We start from the raw sequence: 24,020 nt of genomic DNA on the forward strand, positions 1-24,020 counted from the left end.
ACTTTGAATCTGTAGCATTTACAGAATCGCATCTTGAGTCATGACATTAATGGCATTCCATAATCGTCTTATTTTCCAGATTTGTCATCCTGCAACTTCTGCCTGTTTGCGAAACTGAAATCAGCCTTTACAGAGAGAAGTGATGTCATCGGACCATGGAGATATCATAAATTTAAAGTCGATGATGATCGAGATGATAAGCCAATCTTAATCAATCTTCCAGGTTGTTTTAAAATGTGGGAGCATTTAAGAAACGAGAGATTGTTTTTAAGGAGAAACTTATGGAGTAATTCATTTCTGCAATAGTTTTATCATTAAGCCATACATTTGGGTATTTATGGATCGTACATTGAAAATTTGGTTTACTAATCCTCGTGCATTGTGGGATAGCTTAAACAGTAGTGATGAACTAGCATTTCGAAAATTCTTGACTTATACTCGTAGTTCACGCCTTTGAGCAAGTTTTCGAAGTTTTGACACGGAAGTAGTTAGTAGTTGTTACATTTTTGTACCAAGCTGGTAGCGTGCACATCTTATTTAGCGAAGTCACCTTACTCGATTGTAAAATCGAGTCCTCGCATGAAGTGTCGATCCATTCTGATCCATAAAGGCGACACTTGCAATACAAATATCAAAAGCCTGAGTAGAAACATCAATGAAATCGATGTTATTTGTTCTATTGGAATCAGAAAAGTTTCAGCACTCGTTTTTATATAGTTTTATTCTGTTGCTATTTCAGAAATTCTTCTGAAGAATGTAGCAATATGAACATCGATTCTGTTTTTCTCGTAAGTTTTTCCATTCGTTTGACTTTTATATAAGCTTATGCTATCATAGAGTGAAACTAATTATGAAAAACTGTTAGAATTTAATATTCCCCAAATGCCCATGCACCTGATTGAAATGTACCCAAAAAATCAACACAGAATTAAACTCTAGAATTGCATATTAGGACCCTTTCAGAGTTCCTTCGAATTAAGACAAGGATCCAATCTTCCTCTGTTTTTTAGATACATTTCGTTAGATCTGAAGACGTCCATAAAGAGTGGTTTTGTTCTTCTTTCTGCATACACGGATTTTACTCGAATTTGGCATTTTTAATCCCTACAAAAATTTGGCGAGTCATTCCAATGTTTGTTTCAATCAGACTGTTTGCTGGAACCCAAAAGGGATAAAACGGCGTAAATTTTATATTTACGTTATAAATAATGAGGTTAATCATTATTTAATATGATCTTTCATTATTGCTGTTAGTTTAATATTTTATTTATTTTAGTTCTTAAATCTAATCTCAAATTAGAATAATGCAATTTTTTTTCTTTTTACGAAGAATTTTAAAGGATATTTTTGAATGTATTTTTATTAGTTTAATGTCCTTTCAGTTAGGAAGACATTTTAATGTTTTTTTGGATGTTTATTTGTAATCATTATGTGTTGTAGGATCTCCTGTGTCAACAGCCAACATCGAACGCTTACGTGCACATTTCCAAGAAGATAGCAGGCCGCTGGAGGATATGACCTTATTTCGTTCTAGTCTGAGTAAGTCTCTTTTGATTGAATTATGAAGTGCATTAGCGAGACTGATTCAATTACTGCTTTTGCCGCCGTAGAAAAGTAGTCGGTAGTTACTTGTCACACACACACATATACACACATATATACATATATTAACACTATACAGTATAATTCACACAATAGCAGTATTTATATTAGATCACAGGGACTAGAAATTGCTAATAAAATCAATTTCCAGTCCCTGTGATCTAACATAAATACTGTTATGTGATTATACTGTATAGTGTTAATATATGTATATATAAAAATCTAAATGTAAATATGAAAATTGAGACAAAAATATAAATAGAAATGCTAATCAGATGTAATATGATTAGCATTTCATGATTAGCATTTCATGCATTTCATGATTAGCATTTATGATTAACATGACAATGCAATGGAGCATGTAGGAATAAATTACCTCCTGGTAGGGTTACTATTGGGAGGAAAACGCAAAACACACACACACACACACACACACACACACACACACACACACACACACACACACACACACACACACACACACACACACACACACACACACACACACACACACACACACACACACACACACACACACACACACATTCAAATTGCAGATGCACCAGGTTCGGAGTTTCAATACCTGCGATTCCCAAGACGCCATTTGTTACACTTCACTTATTATTATTATTATTATTATTATTATTATTATTATTATTATTATTATTATTATTATTTTCTTTTATTTTAAACGAATCATTAAATTTTTCTACCTGCAACTATTGTAAATAATTTATGATAAATACACATGTAAAATATACTTATATTCAGTACAGATATAGCTTGTAATTACAAGTCTTTTATATATAAAAGTAAATCAAGCACATGTGCACCAAATAATTTATACTATACATAAATAAAACAGCATAGTACTCAACATTTAAGAAACTTTTTTAAATGCTGTGTATGTTGTAGATTGCTGACAATTCCATATTTTATAACGTTAAGTTTCTGCTGAAAAGGATATACTTTCTGTTTCCGAGCCATAGCTCCCCCCTGTGGCGACCATTTGGTTGGAAAGACTTGTCGAACCCTAAGGCGCGAAGTACCTTCACAAGAGCTTTTCAGCTGAAAGTAGATTAGCAGATTGCATATGGAGATGAAGGGTTTTTTTCCTCCCTGTAACTCGGTTTTTCATCTATCGAAACAGGCGAACCTGCCAGAAGAATACATGAAATTAGCAGACATAACACACCGGACTTATAGTCTTAGTTACCAAACAAAGACAGTGACTCTACATATATAATCTTTGATTGTTGTCTTTACTATATAATAAATTATCATATAAATCATATCCTATTAATAAATTATCACCAAATAAATTTTTATGGCAATTTCATTATAATTTATTCATGCTGATATATTTATTAGTGAATTACTTTGCTGCGTATGAATTATAAATAAATTATAAATTATGAAAATTATAAATGCTTGACTTTATATTATAAAATGAATAATTCGTAAAGGATTCCGTCAGCAGTTTAATTGATAATTACTATTTCCTATTTTGGTATGGGAAGTTTTAATACAAAAAAGTGAATAATATTTGTTAATAAGTGTACATTTGATTTTAGTGTTATCATTATTTGATTAACCTTTATTAAATTATAATTATTACTTCACAATTTTATCATTTATCATTATTTCATTATTACTCCATTATTGATATTGATGAATAATTTTTGTTATAAAATATTTTCTCAGGTGTCGCTCTGATATAGAAAAGGAAATCAAATACAATTATTTGCATCAGTTAATTGCAATTTAAGGAAAGACATCAGTCGTAATTTGTTTAACAGACTTATTTTCCAGAAACTTTCAGAAAACACAAGAGGTTTCAATTCAAAGCACAGAATAATTTTTCTTCAGAGTGTTTGTAGTTTTTGATTTAAGACAAAAGTTTCATGCTATTTGAACATTCTGATATGACATCGGAATTGTAGGCATTTCCCACCAATATGTTCTTTCTCTTATTCGGTATACGAATACTTTAAATACATCTGTGCCAAAATTTCCGTATATAGGATTATTCATCTCTTTTCAGTTCTAGTTCCAGATTTTCTTAATCAAGTCTATCAGGTTTCAAACCGTTTAATACTTAGATTAATTCCAGATCGTATGACCAGTTGTTGTGTCATTCGCATGATTTGAATGACTTTTGTTTCCAAAATTACTCTAGCGCTTATATACTCAGCCACACACACACACACACACACACACACACACACACACACACACACACACACACACACACACACACACACACACACACACACACACACACACACACACACACACACACACACACACACACCTACAAAGTGTAATCTGGCAGTTGACATTTCGGAGTTCTTTATTTATGTTTTCTTTTTATATATTTCATCGAGAAAAAAGTCACTTCATACAAAGTTCGTGTTTGGCGCTGATCGTGGCCTGTTATAACTGCATGCTCCCTCGTAATGTTTCCATGTCAGTCGATGTGTTGCCCTTGCCTTTAGAGAGCTTCACGCAGTTCGAGCTAAATGCACACATTTGCGTCGCCCGAATTCGAAAACAGCTCATTAAACAGTCACGATTTTGATTATTCCTTGCTTTGGTGTCCACTCCTTGCCTGCTTCTCACAAATCTGCAGTGCATCTTCCTTGTCTGCACGCTCAGTTACCCTGCACAGCTCGCCCTTTCTCTTCAGTACATTCAATATTCAATACAGGCTACAGTTTATTCTCGCATTACTAGAAATGCAACCTGGAATGAAAAAAAGTTTCAAATATATTTGGGATATTATCTTGGAGAAAACTTCCTTCAAGTATTTTAATCCCTTTTAGTAAATATAAAGTACTAACAAACCCTTAAATTGAGCTCAGCTTTCTAGACAAATGTTCCAACCGTTCTCTTTATATTAACTGTAAATGTAAATATATGAAATGTATGAAAAAATTCATATTTTGTTCCAAAACGTAGTAGTTCTTATGATTAGAGCGTAACATAACTAAACACTTATAATCATGTAGAGAATGTTTCTCTTACAGACTTCATTCATGGGGCTCTAAAACATTCTTTACGAATAACGAATAGGGAGATTCAGACTTCTCTTTTGAATTATTACTATCTATAATAACGCAGTTGATAAACTCAGTTCGGTGTGTTCAAAATTCTTAATTATATACGTTTTTTTGCATTAAAGTTTTCATTGAGCTCTAAGTAATATAACAGCATGACATAATCAGGCCTAATGAGATAAATTTATTTTGCATAGGAAATATATGAAACCGCTTATACGTTTCACTCATGTTTGAATGCTTTGTGGGATTGATCTTGAGTAGAAATGTCCACAAAGGGAGATATAAAAATCGCTTTGCATATGGTGTCATATTCAGTGTTAATCTTCGTTTGATATTCAGTTCATAATTTCTGAATTTTCCTTCCTGAGTGAATAATGTCGCTAAGAGAAGAATGAAAGAAAGTCGTTCAGGGTATCCAAGTATCACTGATATATCCTGTCAATATCATATATTTTATTTGGCTGTCCGTATTGATTCATCATCATTTATTTTTTTCAGCAGATGATATCCCATCCACAGTACTCACTTCTCTTCTGCAATAGCGGGACTAATAAATACAGATTAGGCAAGCGAAAGAGCTTCGTTGATTACTAAAATGCTGTGCTCAGTGCTGGCCAATTAAAATCCCAAGTATAATCTCTCCTAGTACGAAACATTTTCATAGCTTCGCCGTACCTCGCAATACTTGATGGATCCTTAGGCTTATTGAGACGAAACATTTCTGCAGTGGTAATCTAGAAGATCATACATATACAGCGAGATCTAAGAGTTGGAGAAAAAAAAAGAATATTAACATGGTTAGAAGAAGAATTCATTTGGAATATGACTTTAAAGTTTGTATAGAGATGTTGATTTTAATTCTGCCATTATCGAAGAAGTTGGTCACGTATTTTGTACATACTCATATGATTTATTTTTCGAGGACGAGTTGAATTCTTGTTAATGCACAACTAATTGTTTTGAAAAATACTTCAAAATACGTCCAGTACTTCAGAATATAATGAAAGGACTAAGCTGTGGATATCACATTTCTTTCAACCATTTCTGGAGTGATTTCTATCAATGACGTGCGGTGCCCGATTTCTAAACCTTTTTTAATATATTTTTACTCCTCTGGAAGTTTTTATTTTGTTTATTGGCAAATATTTTTGCGTTCCGAAATGGGCTAATAAGTCAGTCTGACTTTTAAATTATACATGTCTCTTTATTTTGTGTTTCCATATAGAAATACAAAAATAAGGAGAAACGCATACAAAAAAATATAAGATATAATCATTGATGTACAGTTTTATGAAAACAAAACTTTGTTTTGTTTTTCTACCCCCCCCTCTGGATGATGTTAATTTTATTTCTATGTCATATTATGTTCATAATAATATGAAGAGTCGAAGCGTTCTTGTTCGAACCTTTCGTGAGGTACATAGAATGAAGGAGGAATACGAAAAGGATTTTTGGCTAATTAACAGTTGGACTGTCAATGAATGTTAAGCAGTTGCTTCACGTATGCGTAGCAGATTTATTACGACAGTGGAGGAATGAATGACAATTCTGCAAAATAGATCCCATGGAAGGAAGTACTGTACAAATGGCATGACAGAAACAGACGGTGTGCAAGACTTGGATAGTGTCAGTTTGTGAACGAGTGATGATCTATTAGCCAAACTGTCTTCTTCTTCCGGACAACATCAGGAATTGTGGTTCACAACACTAAATGTGTGAACCGTATTGTAAGATTGGGCAGATTTGGAAGTTGCACAGAGGCAACAGCTGGACAGATGAAAAGCAACGCCTTGAGCAAAAAAGGACACACGTTTTTGAAAACTGAGGAATCTGTAGATGCGTGTGTATGTGGCAGGTAGAGAGAGAGAGAGAGAGATGTATGGTGATTTGAGTATTATAAATTGAGATTTTTTTTTCTTTTTTGAATGACAAAAGAGGGTGACTGCATTTTTGATAGCATTGATAGTGAAGACTGTGTTTATTCCTGTGAATAGTGGTATAGATATTGGTTTTTAAAGTACTGATTATAGGAAATATTGAAGCGTCAGATGTTTAAACGCTGCAAGAATTTTCCAGTGAGTACGACGAATTAAATGTACCCGTCATCACCAACATAACAGCACCTGACTTTCTTGAGAAAATGTTATTTGGATATAGGAGAAACAGGGCAGGTAATAAAACAGATCTCTAGGAATCCTGAGTCGGTTAGCTTAATTTGAAGAGACAGAGAAGCCGTCCATCATGGCGTGTAGAGAAAACTGGCTACTCATGCCAGATGCCTTGAAAATACAGTACTGGTTTCAATTGTTGGAACGTGTCCAGAGGTAAATTTCTTCAACTTGTTATGATTTGACAGTGGCGGATTTCATGCTGCTAGTCACTGATGAATTGACAGGCCTATAGGCAGTGAAGCTGATGGTTAATGCCCTCCGTCCTTCTCTATTAATATTTCTTGCAAAGTAAGAACATTGGGTCAATAATTTAATAGTAAACTTTAATTTTTATTTTATGAGATGGATACGAGTTGCTTCAATGCTGTTGAGTAGATGCCAACTGAGCCCAAAAGAGTACAGAGATCATAAAGAGTGACAAAGTTCGTTCTGGAGAACAATTTCAAGTACAATTGAAGAGATACCATTAGAACAGAGGGTTTTTTTTTTTTTTGTATTTAGATAATTCAAGATTTTCTGATATTTATTTGGACAAAGACGACTACAGGAGACATATTTTCTTTTGTGTCGAGAAGATTTGTATCTTTGCAGAAGTTGGATGAATGCATATTGGTAGAAGGGAAGAATGATGCCAGGAAGTAGGTTTCGTCTTGAGATGTTATTACAGGGATGCCATTTGAATGAGAGACCGAGAGAAGTGCATGATGAGAGGTTCGTTAACAGTCTTTGCAGGACCGCAAAACACGATTGCCATTTATACAAGAGGAAATATTTCTACATTTATCGCTATCGAAGTCAGATTTGGATCTGGTGATGGTTATTTTGTTGTTCTCGTGTACATGTAGGCTGAAAATGAAGCTGAACTTTTATCTCAAGCAACTTGTAATTTTTAAAAAATTTTCTTGGACTGTCTTGACACATTTGTTGGAGCACTAAGGTTTGTTTTTCCAATACGGGTGTATTAGCTTTCAGATGGGAATTTTCTATGTAGTGGAAAATGAAGGCTTTCATTCCGACAAGGATAACTTCTGTAACTTTAGGAGTGAGTGTTTGAACATAGAGATACGGTAGTCTGATCATGGAAAAGAAGATCCGGGAAATTAATGCTATACAAATGATTTTCGTGTGGAAATATTTCTTTCTTAAGATGGATCTCCACTAATTGCAGGCTTTTTCTGCATTTGATATTAACCTTAAATTGGGAAAACGCTAACCTTTTTAAAAAATTTAAATTTTTTATCTGTTATTACAATGTCTATTCGAAACTATCCTTTATCCATACACGCATCATCATCTTTTGTTTTGTGCCTCCAGAATCGCTAATGATCAGTGAATGGCAATGAAATGAAAATTTGAAAAATGTTGTTGAAAGCAGTGAGAGTATTGTAAATATATTACTTGATTCATCTTAGCATTAACTGAATATTTTATTTGCATGGTTTTAAAGCCGGCAATGAATTTTAAGAAATTATAGACGAAGTATTTTAATCTTCTTCATCGAGTGGTGGCAGAAAATGTATTGCTTTCTTGAGAAAGTGTTCTCTTTTTTCCCCAAGATAAAAACGAGTGGTTATATTCAGGTAGAGTCTTCAATTAAAAATGCTAAACTAGAAGAAGACAATGTGACTTCTTTTTAACATTTTCTGCAAAAAAATTTTTATTGAAAGAAATCATTACAAAGCAAAAGCATCCTCTTCGAATATTCCTATTTTTTTGACTCTTGAAATTAAAAATATAAAAGTTTCTTTCTTTTTTTCTTGGAATCTGATATAATTTAAATAATTTTACAACGTAATCTTTAATTGTATATTGTCTAAATAATTAGTTTTATATTTGCATTGTTTTAATTTTTAAGTTATAATGTATTTCTTGTTTTTCATTGATACGATATCACTGATTTCTCTGTACAACAAAAATCTATTTATCTTTAATTCAATACTTATTCGTATAAGCATTTTTGAGATATTCTGACGACTATGTCTGTCTTATTGCACGTTCTGCTCTTGTGGACAGAGTCATCTTTTTCCTCCCCCGCCATTGACCAATTACTGCTTGAACCCCAGAGAGCGAAACAAGTGTACTGGCAACTATCCAGGTTCAGGTCCCCGATGAGTAAGTACAGATAACTTTGGCATGTGACTCTGCCTCCAGTCATGCCTACGTTAGAGAATGCCCTTTCTTACTTTAGTACCTGCATATTTATTCCTTGCTGCATGTATCGGCCTTTATATCAGCATTATAACTAACTCCGTAAGCTTTCTTTATCGCACTGTAATCTAAGATGGAATTAATCTATTGGCGATTTTGTATTACGAGACACGTTAGCTAAACAAGTAGATGATTCGAAATATAAACTGGTTTCAAATTTAAAGGAACAAACAGTATCTTGAACAACATCTTCTCAAACTATAAAAGACATAAGCAGAAACATGTTACTGGTTAATTTATCGCACTGTGGCATTAACAAATACTCAAAAAGCTTTAAAACAAATCAGCAATTTTAACGTTTGTGAAGCAAAGGCTTGGTGAATCTGTAGGGGGATTCAATGAAACTCATATTGTATGGCATACTGATATCGGGGATTCGAGTGCAAAGAGCACTCGAATTCCCATAGAATTCACGGGGAAGAGAGAGTTGAGCCCACCTGCTTGAGGCAGACATTCCTAGGGAATTCAGACATGTCAGAGGATTCATGAGGGCTGTTGTTGGTATTCAGATATGACGGCTCAGTGTTGGTATTCAAACATACCGACTGATTTTCCAACCAAATACTCCAGAAAGTTCTTCGTTTGAACAAAGATTACTGTGTTCATCCACGGGTTTTCATTTTGCCATGGGACTGGCAGATCTGTAAACGTTTCTTCTAAATAATTTTTTTTTTCTTTTTTGTCGGAACATTTTTACCAAGAAAATTCTTACAGCACACAGTATTGTAGTATTTTTGTAAGCTCTCAGATCAACTTAACGAAACGTCATAGTTTCTACATATATTCGGCTTTGAAATAATGTTGGATCTAGTATCCACTTTACCTATATAATTTGACATCGTCGAGCTAAAGTTTTTTTGGCTCTTCCTTTAGTAATTACTTTTACGCACCGACCGAGAGTTCACTTACGAAAAATACGTTTCTCTGACATTTCGATTTCCTTAGTACTGAACGAGAGTTTTTGTTCTCTTAAGGTTTCTGCCTGGTCTCTGAAGAGAACCAACCAGTTCGAAACAGCTGTCAGACCAGTGAAACCTTTATCCACAGCTAATAAAAGACGAATACACGGACGCTTTGGCAGCGGTCGAGCTGCCTTTTGCACCACTTAAAAGTGGTGCAAAAGGCAGCTCGGAGATTCGAGGATTGTATTCTCGTAAACTCTCAGGTCAACTTACGAAACTTTCAGAGTTTCTACGAACATTCGGCTTTGAAATAATGTTGGATCTAATATCCACTTTGCCTATGTAATTACAGCATACTTTTTTCAGATTTTAAATAATGCCAAAACGAGAGTTCTTTCCATTGAAATCTAAATTACTAAAAATGAGGGACATAAATTCATATGATCTTTGCTATGATCTCTATCATCCCTGTTCCAAAAAAGAAACGGATGGGCTTGAGTGGTATAAATCAATGCCAATCCATGGGTCGTTATGTATAAACATAGGGGATGTGTTATCGGGAACCATGCCGGGTGTAAATTAACTTTGTAGCTTCTTTGCTAACATATGGTATTGCCAGCGTCTAGTGGTAAAGCCTGCCGACACAGGACTAAGACTGTACCATGGCACTACAATAGTCATCATGATATTTATGTTATATTTTCGCTTTTCACTGTGGTATGCCTTAAGTACTCTTAACAGCTTTCTTATTGTGACAGTTAAAAGCTACTGAACCCGATAACTGAAGTTAAGATCTCCTGAGATGAAAATACTACTTCCTCACGGCTTTCAAAAAAGTTCGTTTCCTTTACTGTTAAATTACGATTACGTATGATTAAAGGAAACAACGTAGTAGGTGTGTGTGTGGGGGGGGGGGGGGTCCTGAGAAAGAGATTCCTTCTTCTTTCGACTGATATCGTTCTACACCAACGTGTTATCGGTAATATTCATGTACTCTTTAAACTGCATAGAGGAACCATGTTTCAATTGTATTTCGTGTTGAAAATATAATCGAAATAAAAATGTTTATTCCTGTAATTTTTGGAAACCAGTGAGTAGGATGTACGCTCATTATAAGCCATGTTCATTAATAGCTACAAATGGTATTCATTATATATATAACGGATGCCGTATATAACCTGATTACTACTACTACTACTACTACTACTACAGAAATCGTAATTTGTGAATGCTGATCGCATTTTAGGTGCTACTAAATGTTGTATTTTCCTAAAATAAGATATACTCACTTTACTTTTCAAGTAGGAATATTTCGTTTTTCTAGAAAATGTTTTTACGCACCAGATTCTTCAAGCTAATTACACAACAAACAATCGTGATTCGTAAATTGAAGACGACATTGTATCATCATTTAATTTTAGCGATATCTGAGTTGATAATCTATAAAAGGAAACAAGCATCCCTACAGGTTACCGGTAGAAAAGTTTGGTCTTTTTTCTGAATTATGACATTACAAAGCACTTAAATTGTTATTATAATAGCACTTCGTTTTCTTTTCAATCATCCTGTCCGGTTCTTTTCTTTTCCTTTCCATTAAGGCTTAATTCCCCCTCCCTTGGCTGTAGTCGATGATTACAAGCTAAAGAAGCCGATTTTTGACCTTACTTACTGTTGCTCTGATATCATCTCCGCATTCTGCAAGCTTCTGTAGGTCGCTAGCTTGAATATAGAGATGCCATGCAGCGATTATTATTCCAGTAAGTTTTTATTTATTTATTGATGTCTTTCATATTTTCTTCGCACTTTTTCGTAACATTTTACTTTTCTCAACCTTACCAGTAGCTAATATATCGCAATTTTATTTGGTATTTCTGATTTTTTTTTTTTTTTCAACGATAAAATTATGTTCTAACGACTTTTCGAAAAACACTCTTGTGGTTAAAAAAAAATTGGGAAATTAATAAGGAATTGAAAAACAGTTTTTCGTAGTTTATTATTGTTATTATTATTTTCGATCTTCTGCCAGGATGTTCAGGTCACTTCAGGATGTCAACTGCTGAAATCACCAGCTAGTTATTCAATTCTGTTTTGTCATCGTGAGAGCAGCAAGTGGAGATCCTGATTCCATTTACTACCTGAGGTTCTAACAGACTATCATATTTAGGATTCCTTCCTCAGCACAATCATCCTCAGCGCCACTCATCGCTTGCGCAGTTTACAATAAATTATGTTTATCAGACATTCCAATAATTAGAAGAAGAGATTTTATTTTTTTAAGAGCTAAATCACTTACGATTTGCTGATCGCATTGTCCTTTTAAGGCAACTCAGCAGTACAATTTCTACATTTATCAATGAACTGAATATGGAAAGAAAAAGGAAAAGATTAAATATAGAAATTAATAAATATCTGGTATTTCTAGAATTTAATATACCAGAATTCAGCTTGATTGGGCAGCCTTTGGTAAAGGCCAGAATATGGAAAATTGTGATGTTGCCAAACTGCCTTGAAGGAAAAATATAGAGAAAAATGAAGAAAAATAAGATTAAAAAAATGCTTCCTGGAGTGATAATCCACAAAAATCTTTAAGGAAAATGGGGACAACATTGTTTTTACGTATTAAAATTATAATTTACAAATGAGCGAAACAATAAATTTTTCCAAAAAATATTATCAGCTTAATCACATGATTTTAAAAAAAAAGTTCTTTTGAATGAATTGTGGAATGTATGGAGTGGCTTCTCTTGATTAGTCCTGAAACTCCATGGTGGTACCAAGCAATAATAATAATAATATGAAGAAGCCGGAATTATAAATATTTCGATTTCTAGGTTGTGTTTTTTATAGTTTTACGACTGCTAAAAATCTTGTTATTTAAGCATCTTTTTCATTCACAAATCCTTTCCAAAGCTCCACCACAAATCATGTAGAAATGTTCCTTAGTGCTACCCAGAATCTCTGTTTATACAGTAATCCCTCGATTAATGTGCCCCGATTAGTGCGTCATTTTTTTTTTTTCGATACCCAAATTCGATTAGTGCGCCTGTATACATCTTAAAAATAAATGTTACAGATTTTAAAAATTTAATATCTATACATTTTTATGACTAACTATTTTAAAAAATCACTCACCACAATGAAATAATTTAGTTACCGATTTAAAACATTTTACAAAGTTATTTTTAATGGCATACTACACTACTTCTATGTACACAGTAAACATAGTATACACTATGTATACTATGTTCCAAATTTTTACCGCCAAAATTTATGTCCGTCTGCTATAGTACGCCCACAGATTCCAGACCCTTCGACACTTCTGCGCATGTCACAATAAGAAGAATCCATTCCGATAATAGGGTAATCAATCCGTCTTCTGGGATGAGCTGTTTATTATTACACGTCGGAAAATTAACTTCTCTTTTATGATCATTGTAGTTTTTAAAGTGGTAACTATTTTGCTTGTATAACAGTTGGGAAATTTTATCTATAAAAAACGTGATTTCGCGTGTTGGTGACCAATTCGTACGTCCTTCATTTCTTTCTCCCTTTCAATGATAACGTCCAAGAGTTAATTAAATCTCATTCTAAAGAATTGAGTGATTCCGACCTGCTAAATTTAGATGCACAGCGCGAAGATCCCGAAGAATATGAAGAAAATTTAACCACTGATAGTCAGCCAAAAGAGATTTCACAGAAACAATTTGAAAATATTTTTCGTACAATCGAAGTCTTTAAGCAGCAATGCTTGGAGGCTGATCCTGGTGAATAGAGAAGCAGTAAAATTTGTAGAAGAGTAGAAGAGACAATAGGGCCATAGCGTCGGTTGTATGAAAAAACAATAAACAAAATGCCCGACAAACTACGTTAGCTCAATTCTTTGTTAAGAAGTAGAATAATGAAATTTATATTCTGAATATGTTTTATTGTCTTTCAGCTTCATCATCATCATCATCATCATCAAATTCCTGCCATGTACCCTCAAGGAGTGTACAGGATATGACAGTACTACACGAAAAAAATTACATCATTATTAATTTCCTATCTACAATTTTCCTCCAAATCAGTCTGTTACTTGTCAACACTCCAACACTATCACATCTTATATTTCTATCGTCTAAAGCACTCTGAACCGTATCAATCCACCTATATCTTGGTCTTCCTCTGGGTCGTTTTGCTGCCAACTTGGCAGAGAACACTTGTTTTGCTAATCTTGCCTCGCCCATTCTGTTTAAGTGACCATACCACCTGAGATTAGCTCTGCTAACGCATTCCTGGATGTTGACAATGTCAAGTTCTTTCCTAATATCCTTGTTTTTAATATGATATTGCCGTTGATGCCATCTGTTCATGCCTCTAATCTTTCCCAGGACTCTCATATCTGTGGTCTCTAGTCTTTGGTCAAGTGTTTTACTTCTGACCCAGCTCTCAGATCCATAAGTTAAAACTGGTTTGAACACTGTCTTGTATACAGCTAATTTAGTGTTCCGACTAATTTCTCTCTTATTCCATATGAATTTATTCAATTGACTTCCCACCATACCAGCCTTGCTGATTCTGTTGTCTATTTCTATATTTAATTTACCATCTTCAGTAAAAATTGTGCCTAAATAGCTGAAATGTTTTACTTGTTCCACAGGTTCTCTATTCACAACACAGTTGACATTTTCAATGAATCTGCCTATTTTCATTATCTTTGTCTTTTTATTGCTGACCTTCATACCATATCTATTACAACAGCTATTCAATTTAGTCAAAGAAGCTTGCAGACTTGTAGCGGATTTATTTAGAAGTATAACATCATCCACATAAAGCAAAGAACTGACATTAACATCTCCAATTTTGATATCATGTTTAATGCCACTTTCCTTCATAATGTGATCCATATAGATAATGAATAACAGAGGGGATAATGTACATCCTTGTCTCACACCAGATTTAACATTAAACCATCTTCCTGTACTTCCTTCAATTCTAACTGCTGACTTACAACTCAAATAAAGACTAAGTATTGCTTGATATAATGACCCATTGACACCATATAACTGCAGCGTATTGAATAGCTTCTCTCTTGGCACCTTGTCATATGCCTTTTCCAGATCGACAAAACTTAAATACAGATCTTTGTTATATTCCCATGCTTTCTCGACTATTTGTCGTAAAGTGAAGAGCTGATCCTGACAGCCTCTATTTTGCCTGAATCCAGCTTGTTCTTCACTAAGCTTTTCTTCCACAATTCTTCTCAACCGTTTCTCAAGTATACTTGCATTGATCTCGCCAGGAACACTCAGTAGGGAAATACCTCTGTAATTCTCACATGCAGTTTTATTTCCCTTTTTATATATGGGTACTATGAGAGCTCTACTCCAATCATCGGGAATTCGTCCCTCTGTCCAGGCTTTCTGAACTATGCAATGCAGCCACTGTAAGACTCTTATACCACCAAAATTCAGCATTTCTGGTCGAATATCATCTACTCCTGCTGCCTTTCCACATTTCAAGCCTTTGATGGCTTTTTCTACTTCAAGTATGGATATGTATTCCTGACTGCATGCCTGGTCAGTGTTTTTTACCACTGTGCTCTCATCACTGCTTGTTTCATTTAGCAGTTTTTTCAAAGTAATTACTCCATACTTCAAGGATATCTTTTTCTCCCGTTTTCATGTCACCTTTATCATCTCTAATTCCTTTTATAGCACTCTTTCCTCCATTCTTAAGCTTCTTCAACAACCTCCAGAATATTTTGCCACCTTCTTGATATTTATTTTCTATATTCTTGCCAAAGTCCTCCCATGACTTTTGTTTAGCTAGTTTTACACAGTGTTTAGCATTCTTGCATTTGTCTCTATATTCTCTAAGAGCACAAGCTGACTTATTTGACAGGAACTTTTGGTATGCTTTCTTCTTTTCCTTCACTGCCTCTTTAACTTCCTGTGTCCTCCAGGGAGTTCTGATTTTTTTTAACCTTACAGACAACCTCACCACATGCCTCTCTGGCAGAATCAATCAATGTTTTCTTCAGAGTTTGCCTCTGAATCGCCAAGGTTTGATTTCTGTTCTCAAACTCTTTCATTTTTTCTTCAATAATCTTTGTGTATTTTAGTCTACAGCTCATATCTGAGAGCTGCTCTACTTTTATTCGCTTTAAAACTTTCTTACATGTTATTCTTTTCAATATGAAATTCAATTTTATCCTGCTCAAGACTAAATAGTGATCACTTCCAATTTCAAATCCTCTGTACACTCTGGTGTCCTGCACTAGGGAGGAAACATCACTATCAACAATAACATAGTCAATGAGACTTTTCTTATTCCTAGCCTCTTCTCTCCATGTGAATTTGTGCACATTTTTATGTTGGAACATGGTGTTAGTAATAACCAGTCCATGTCCTGAGCAGAAATCCAACAGATATTTGCCATTATTATTAGCTTTGCTCTTTTCTCCAAATTTTCCCAAAATATTTTTGTATGTCTCACAATCATTTCCTACTCTGCTATTTAGATCCCCAACAAGGACCAACTTTTCATTTTTCATTGTGTCAGTTGCTTTTTCTAAAGCCTCAAAAAATTCCTCCACTTCTACCTTAGTAGAACCTTCTGTGGGACCATAGGCACAAATAAGTCTCATTGTCCAGTTCCCCATTCTCATATTTGCTCACATTACTCTACTTGAGACTGACTGCCATTCAAGAAGATTAGCCTCGTATTTTGTGTTGAATGCTATGGCTACTCCTTCTTTTCCTTGATTGTCATTGCCTGAATATAACATTTTGTATTTATTGCTCAGAAAGATCTCACCAGTTTTGGTCTTTTTTGTTTCAGTCACCCCTATTATGTCGATCTGGTACTTATCTAATTCCTCAGCTAGCTCCATTTCTTTGCCATTCAGGCTTCTTACGTTAATAGTACCGATCTTTAACTCTGGTGATGTTGAGTTGGGGTTTGTTTTCAGATTTGTTCCAGTAGCTGACTTTTCGCTGTTCGCCCTGGTTCCCTGGCGAAAACAACGGGGGCCTTGTTTAACCTGGCGACGCCCCAGCCGGCATGAAATTTTGTCATGTTGTACCATCATTCTATATTTTGGTTTAACCAATAAGAATACAATTTGGTCGGCTAAATCCCAAATTGCCAGCCCATCCTCGTCCGTTCAGTATCCAAGTAGATACCCAACAGGGTGCACCACAAGAAGGTGAGGATTGGACATTAGGTCAGAAGCCCTGGTCGGTTCTCCGCATTCCTTTAAAGGCTATGTGGAGGTCTCCTCTCAGTTATACAGCTTTGACCCATAAGTACCCCTTTTTTTCAGCTTCATGGTTTTCCTTTAACTAGGCCTTGAGACATACCCTAATTCTTTTATAAAAAAATTAAAAATTAAGGTTCAAAAAAGAAATTTAAGGAACGAATTATACTTTTTTCCGAGTTATTATATAACTCGGGAAAAAGTGCGAATATAATAACTTATATTCGCACTAATCGAATATAAGTTATTATATTCGATAAATGCGCCTATTTTAAGGAATTCATTAGGCGCACTAATCGAGGGATTACTGTACATCAAAATGATTGTTGTAGTTTCAAGATTGCTGCTAATTTGCATTTGCCGACATGACCATAAATGTGTTGTCCTACGTGAATTTTTTAAAAAAATTAAAAAGTTATTATAATATGCAAATTGCTATTAAGGTTGCTGCACAAAATATAAGAACTGAAGCATATAAATGAATATACGTAACAATAACCATTTTTAACAATTATCTACGTATAATTTATATTTAAAATCAAGAAAAACAGAGCTAACATGTTGCAATCGAATTCAATGCTAAATACAAAGTTATGAAAGAAATTTAAACCTAATTTTCAGATTTAAAATATTTTACATAATAGAAACTTTGAAATTTTAAGCTTAATGAAATATATATCGTAAAAAGTATAGCTATACCAAAAAAAAATTACACTTCGTTTCGTTTCATTTTATTCAACTCAGGCTGACAGAATATGTCAAAGATTTCCTTCAAAGTAATTTAACTAGAATCGAAATATTTATTTAAAATTTATTAGACTTGCTCATCTACAGTATAACATGCTGTTAGGTGACGCCACTTGTATGAAGTGCTTGTTGTGCTTTAATTTTTATCAGACAAAATGAACGTTATTTATTGTCATAAACGTTTTGTGGATTGTATAAAGTAGTTTGTTCCAGATGTTTTCATTAAATAGATAAATATCTGCACCGATTAGTATCTAACACTGTCCTTGTAAATTCTTTCCTGTCAGTATGGAACTTTATGATATCTGTTCAAATCTTTCAAAACGTGTTTCTGAAATTGCTGTTTTTATTGTTAAAAAGTGTTAAAATTTACATTATGCATGCGCTGGAATGGAGCCAACTTTGCTTTTATCTTCTTGGAATGCTTATTTATATTGGCATTTGTAATCTATTGCCTGAGACTTTTCATCTTGCATGTATTAGCACGGCTGTTTTTTTGTTTTTTTTATAGGATGTTGTATGTTTGACTTTTGTAAAATGATATTATTAGTAAATCATGAGTATTTTCGATTAACTATTTGAAATATGTTATTTTACGCCATAATACGATAAATAATTTCAAGCCCATTGTAAACAATTTTTTTTTTTTAAATGAAAGTGCTATATTCATTTTAAAACTTATTCAATAGAATTTCACTGACCACAATTTGAAAAAGAATCCCAAAGCATTTCATTACGAATTGAGGCAGTGATAAAAAAGAAAGTTGAATAAATTATTATTAATATTTTCACCTGTTTACAGGAAATGAGAGGATAACAACAGTATATTTTTGTGCTACTGAATCAAATTTTTTTATATTCATTTTTGTTGGCCAGCCATTATAAAGAACAGTGATTAAAAAGAAACATTTCCTTGACCGAAGCCGATCACATTACGATTATTTAGAAGTAATAGTGTAAATAATTTAAAACCAGCGTACATATTTTTAAAAGAACAATAGGAGTGGAATACCTTATTCTACATTCATGGCCACATCTCAGTTGATGGAGTTTATGACTTTTAATAAAATGCTTTGAACAGGAACGGAGAAAGACAATTATTCAACTTGTGAAGATAATCCAATAATTTCTTTTCTACGATTATGTAGTCCGAAGCGTAGTTTTTAAATATGGTGTGAGGTGTCTCAATGAAATAAATCATCATATAAAAGTACGAGATTAAGATCACTGGAAGCCAGGAGAGTTAAAAACTGAAGTTGGGCGACCCTTCCAATTTAAGATTTAATAAGAATTTCTTTACTTCGGTATTCTCCACTGAGAGGCTCAGGTCTTTTCTTCGCTAATACCTACTTGCATATAGTTAAAGATCTTACCTAAATGGGCCTTCCAAGTTGGTTTAGATGACAAAGTTATGCTACTTACAAAAAAAAAAAGAAAAAAGAAAAAAGTTTCTGAAGCATTTTCAAGAAAAGAATATAGAAAGGGAAATCTTTTGAAATCTTGGTTTTATTGGATTGGAAATATTTGAAATGAAACAAAACATTAATGAAGTATGCGATGGAATTTTGAAGATCTTTGAAGGCTTACAAAAGCAATGATCATTAATAGTAGCATCAAAAGTAAAACAGGGTAACGAAAATGCAAATGAAAATGTTGCCTCTTAACAAGATACGCCAGAAAGTGATTCGATATTGAAATTTCAAAACAACACAGTGTGCAGTAATGGCAACGAAATTATTTTATTTGCTGCAAGTCTTTGTGTCTTTGTGTGTGTGTGTGTGTGTGTGTGTGTGTGTGTGTGTGTGTGTGTGTGTGTGTGTGTGTGTGTGTGTGTGTGTGTGTGTGTGTGTGTGTGTGTGTGTTTTGAATGAGCTTGAATATGCAATCAAGTATGATATTTTGTGTAGTTATTCAGTGATGTTTGATTTTTATCATTTTTAGACATGCTGTTCCTATATAGCAGTAAATGCATTTCGAAGTTTCAGATTGCACTACAAAATTTCACTAGATAATTATGTAAAGGCCATCAATAAACTGCATTTACGATGATGCATTTTCACCAAAGCTTTCAGGGTTGAACAAAAGAAAGTAATATGTTATGCAGGAAAGTAACAGCATTAAAATGAAATAGAAAAATGATGGAAGGTGCTCACCATCCTAACAGCCCAATTTTCTCAAAAAGCCAAATGTATTTCTTGTGTAAGGTAGAAATATAAACCTGCATCATAAAAATATTTATAAGAATCAATTGAAGATTATTGTTTCAGATGGATCAAGAAAAATTGACGTATGACAATATCAAACTATTTTAATGAATATTTATATCGCATTTTATCAGATTATTGATTTACTTCATAAAGGTAAAAAAATTTTAGTTTTGCACTCTCCAGGAGCTGAACATGTGGGGGGGGGGAAGAATGGTATGTTATTTGCCTTGTCTAATTAAAAATAGTAGATTCTTCAGTAGGCAAAACATATTGCTAACTCTAGATTCCAAAGTGAGTTTGAATTAAGGAGGACAAAACCTGAACCTATATGATCTAGTTTCGTTCTTTAGTCAAATAAAGCAGTCCCGAAAAAAAAATCCATGAATGATAAAAAAAAATGAAAAATATATAAACTTATATAAGAAGATCACAAATTATATTAATCATGCCATTGAAAATTAGCTTTCTGTAAAGAAAGCCAAGAAAGAAAAGAAGCTTTCTGAATATAGGATCAAAAGAAACGTGTGATAATAATATAAAAGCCATAAGAGAATCCTTGAGAAGAGAGATGCATACACATTAGACCATTTCAAAATATACTTAATAGATTTAAGGATGGACTTTTGTCTTTGCAGACAATCATATTTCATTATCCTAGTAAAGATGTGTCCGTCCGAAAATTGGACTTACCGGTTTTCTTACTTCTCTGAATGCCAAGCTTTTTTTTTTTGAGGGTGAGGGGGGGGGGGGAGTTTTTAAACTTCACTGAACACTGACTGCCAGTAGTACAGATATTAAAAGAAGAAATTTTCGCTCTTTACCCTTTCAGAAATAACATATCAAGACTTATTTTTCATCATCGAATATTTTTTCGTGATATTGTTAGACTTCATGCTGTTTTTTTTTTTTTATATTTATGCATTGACAGTTACTGTATAACATCAAAATAAAAAATGAATCTTTCTTACTTTTAACAGCAAAAACTGAATTGCGTTTGCTAAAACGGAATCTAAATTAATAATTAAAAATACAGACTCTTTTACGTAGAGAATTCTGACAAATATCAGACTCAGTTCTCTACTACTGCTTCTTTTTCAGAGCCTTCTGTAACAATGCACGAACTCGAACTGCTGATGGCCAAATTAGAACAAGACAATAGGATACTAGCAGAGCTTGATCGGAAACGAGCCACCATAGGTATGTCGAAGTAGAGTAAATAGAATGAATAAATGAAAATATTTGCAAGCTATCAATTCAGAAAGACTCATGTTGACTTCACATTAAATTGCGAGTTCACATACATCGCATTTAACATAAACGCAGCATACGAAACAAAAAAAAATTCATGAGTGAAGATACATTTTAGAAATGAAAGATGTAACTAACAGTAATTTAAATTAAATCATATGAATTTATTTGCTGATGGCGCTGATATTCAGTTATTATATTTGAATAAATTTTATAACATTTAAACTTGGCATACGACTCAATTCCTGAAACAAAATGCAAACGAAACTTTTAATCCTACGGAATACAATCAATCACTCAAAAAAAAAAAAAGAAAAAAAAAGAGGGAGTTGATTTTATCACTAAAAATGCATAATAAGGTTTCACCTGGTGTTCTAATAGAAATTATTTTCTGAATGATTTTTATGCTATGTGTAATTGGCACTCGCCATTTCAGTTCATCAAAAATTTGCTTAAAAGAGTGACTGCATGTAAATAATATTTAATATACAAAGCAGAAATCTTGTTCTAAAAATTATATGTCTAAGAATAACTTATTAATTTATATTTAAATTTGAAAGACGAATTTTATGTTAGTAAAATATCCTTAGAAAAATACATACTGTTAAAAATTGTTGCGAGCTGGTAGAATAATACACGCAAAAAATATGAAGTCAGAATGAAGTGACATTTATTATTAATATAATTGACGAAAATGTTTTATATAACAGTTTTAGTTAGTGTGAGAGAGAAACTGTTCTATTCTTCACATGCACATTATCACGTACATCACCTGCACTTGCTTTTTTTTTGCACTTCAAAAGTCTAGCAAACCATACAAAATATTTTCATTCATTTTTTCTTTTACATGCCCGTGTGATTTTTCTTGTTATTTCGGAAACATTCATTTGATTAATATTTAATGCTGTTATTCATTTCCATATCAGAAATGGGAAAATAATTATCAGTTTTCTCACATTTTTCCTATACTTCTTTCATGTGCACGATATTTTTGCTTATTTATTTTGATCACTCGAGTGATAAGTTGTTGTTTAGCACAAGTAATTCAATTTAGATTTTTTCGGTTATATTTGCTGACGTTGAATTAAATCGTTCACATATCCAAAGAAAATATTGTTATTAACATATTTATTTAGTAAAAATCTGCTATTGTAATTGGCAACGTTCTTTGTACAAACTTCATTTTTCTTTTCAATCTGTTATTCTGGGCTGTTGTAAAAGATGACCTTGGTATAGTGTCCCTTCAGGAAGGCTGGTATCGTGGATACTGGGGAATGGACACCAGTTTTATTGGTTTACAAGCGTGATGTTATGCATTTGTGGTTCGATACGATTACATGTGTATTTTGCTGGAACACTATATATATATTCCAGGACAGTAAGGAAGAGTTAATCATAGCTGTGAAAAGCTAGGAGTAGGTGTGCGTGTGTGTGTGGGGGGGGAAGGATGCATTGTGAAATTAGTAAAAACAACGCAGAGAATAATAGCAATGTTGAGTACGATTGACAAGTAGGAATATGGAGGCATTGATACGAAAATATTTCGAGTATTGAATTCAGATTTAAAAAATAAATAAAAAAAGAGAGAAGTCTTATAAATTCAAAATCTGTACAAGCTTGTTCACTTCAAAATTGTCTTTCCTGATGCAAGATTCGAACTGTAGTATAAAAAAAAGGCTTTTCTCAACTAAATCGATGCAAGCTAGAGGCGGAGGCGGATAGCAAAAATAACAGTATCACTGTGAAATATCGACTAAGATCAGGTTTGGTAGATAAGTGAAAAATAACGAATATTTATTTTTATGTTAACCATTACGCATGAGAGTTCGTAGCATATATAATACGACAATGTCGTGCCGGTACGGAACGGGGTGCAAAGAACCCGGGCAACTTAGGGGCGGTATAATTGAACACGTTCATAAAAAATAGGGAATAAATAATACACTGAACTGTTTGTGGAAGGGGGGGAACAAAAATTTTGCATTCAGGCCGGCGCAAACCCACGAAACGGCCCTGTCCTTAGGGAAAAGATTTTAAGATAGGCTGATAGAAAGAAAGATGGTAGATTGAATGAGAGAAGAGGAGAAGTTGGTCCGGTTAGTTCGCAGCAGTTCAGCTTCGCAAGTAAAACGGAACAATGATGGCGAGTAGTCCGATGGAGCAACGCTCATTAAAATATCTACAGAAAAGACATAAGGAAGAAACAGAACGTCTGTGAGAAGTCATTGAAACGAATCTGCAAAAGATGGTCATCATCTATTGAGAAGACTAAAAGATGCGACAGTGAAATATAAAAATAGTAAAGGAATTTTAAAGAACAGATAGATGAGAGATTTTTCAACACATAGCAGGAAGACAGAGAACATGATATCATTCCTGGAAGCTGAGTAAGTGTGCTTTTACTGGTAGCCATCGTCTGAGTTGTGTAATCAAATTAGCTTAATCGCTTTGCCAAATTGGATTTGGTATTTAACAAAGCCCATACCACTCCAGACCATCCATTATATTGCCTATGAAAGGACTATACAAGTAATCATCACACTTCCTGTAGTGTTTATCAACAAAAATTTCATCTCGCGGCATATTCATCTTGACCCCCCCCCCCGTGAGCACTCGCACATGTGTGCCATTAC

The 24,020-nt window shown here is 33.7% G+C and overlaps 1 protein-coding gene across 1 annotated transcript in view; it reads left to right on the top strand.

Moving 5' to 3' along the window:
• The window catches only part of LOC150102039 (RIMS-binding protein 2-like), a 540,578-nt gene that overhangs the window by 198,020 nt on the left and 318,538 nt on the right, over window positions 1-24,020 (top strand). The window contains exons 13-14 of the mRNA XM_090399955.1: window positions 1,441-1,539; window positions 21,238-21,336. Of these exons, the coding sequence (XP_090256081.1) occupies window positions 1,441-1,539; window positions 21,238-21,336 (198 nt within the window). The remainder of the gene's footprint in view (window positions 1-1,440; window positions 1,540-21,237; window positions 21,337-24,020) is intronic.

This window comes from Typopeltis vanoorti, chromosome 11, assembly GCF_054136105.1.
Source record: "Typopeltis vanoorti isolate ZY-2024b chromosome 11, IOZ_Tvanoo_1.0, whole genome shotgun sequence".
Taxonomy (NCBI): Eukaryota; Metazoa; Arthropoda; class Arachnida; order Uropygi; family Thelyphonidae; genus Typopeltis; species Typopeltis vanoorti.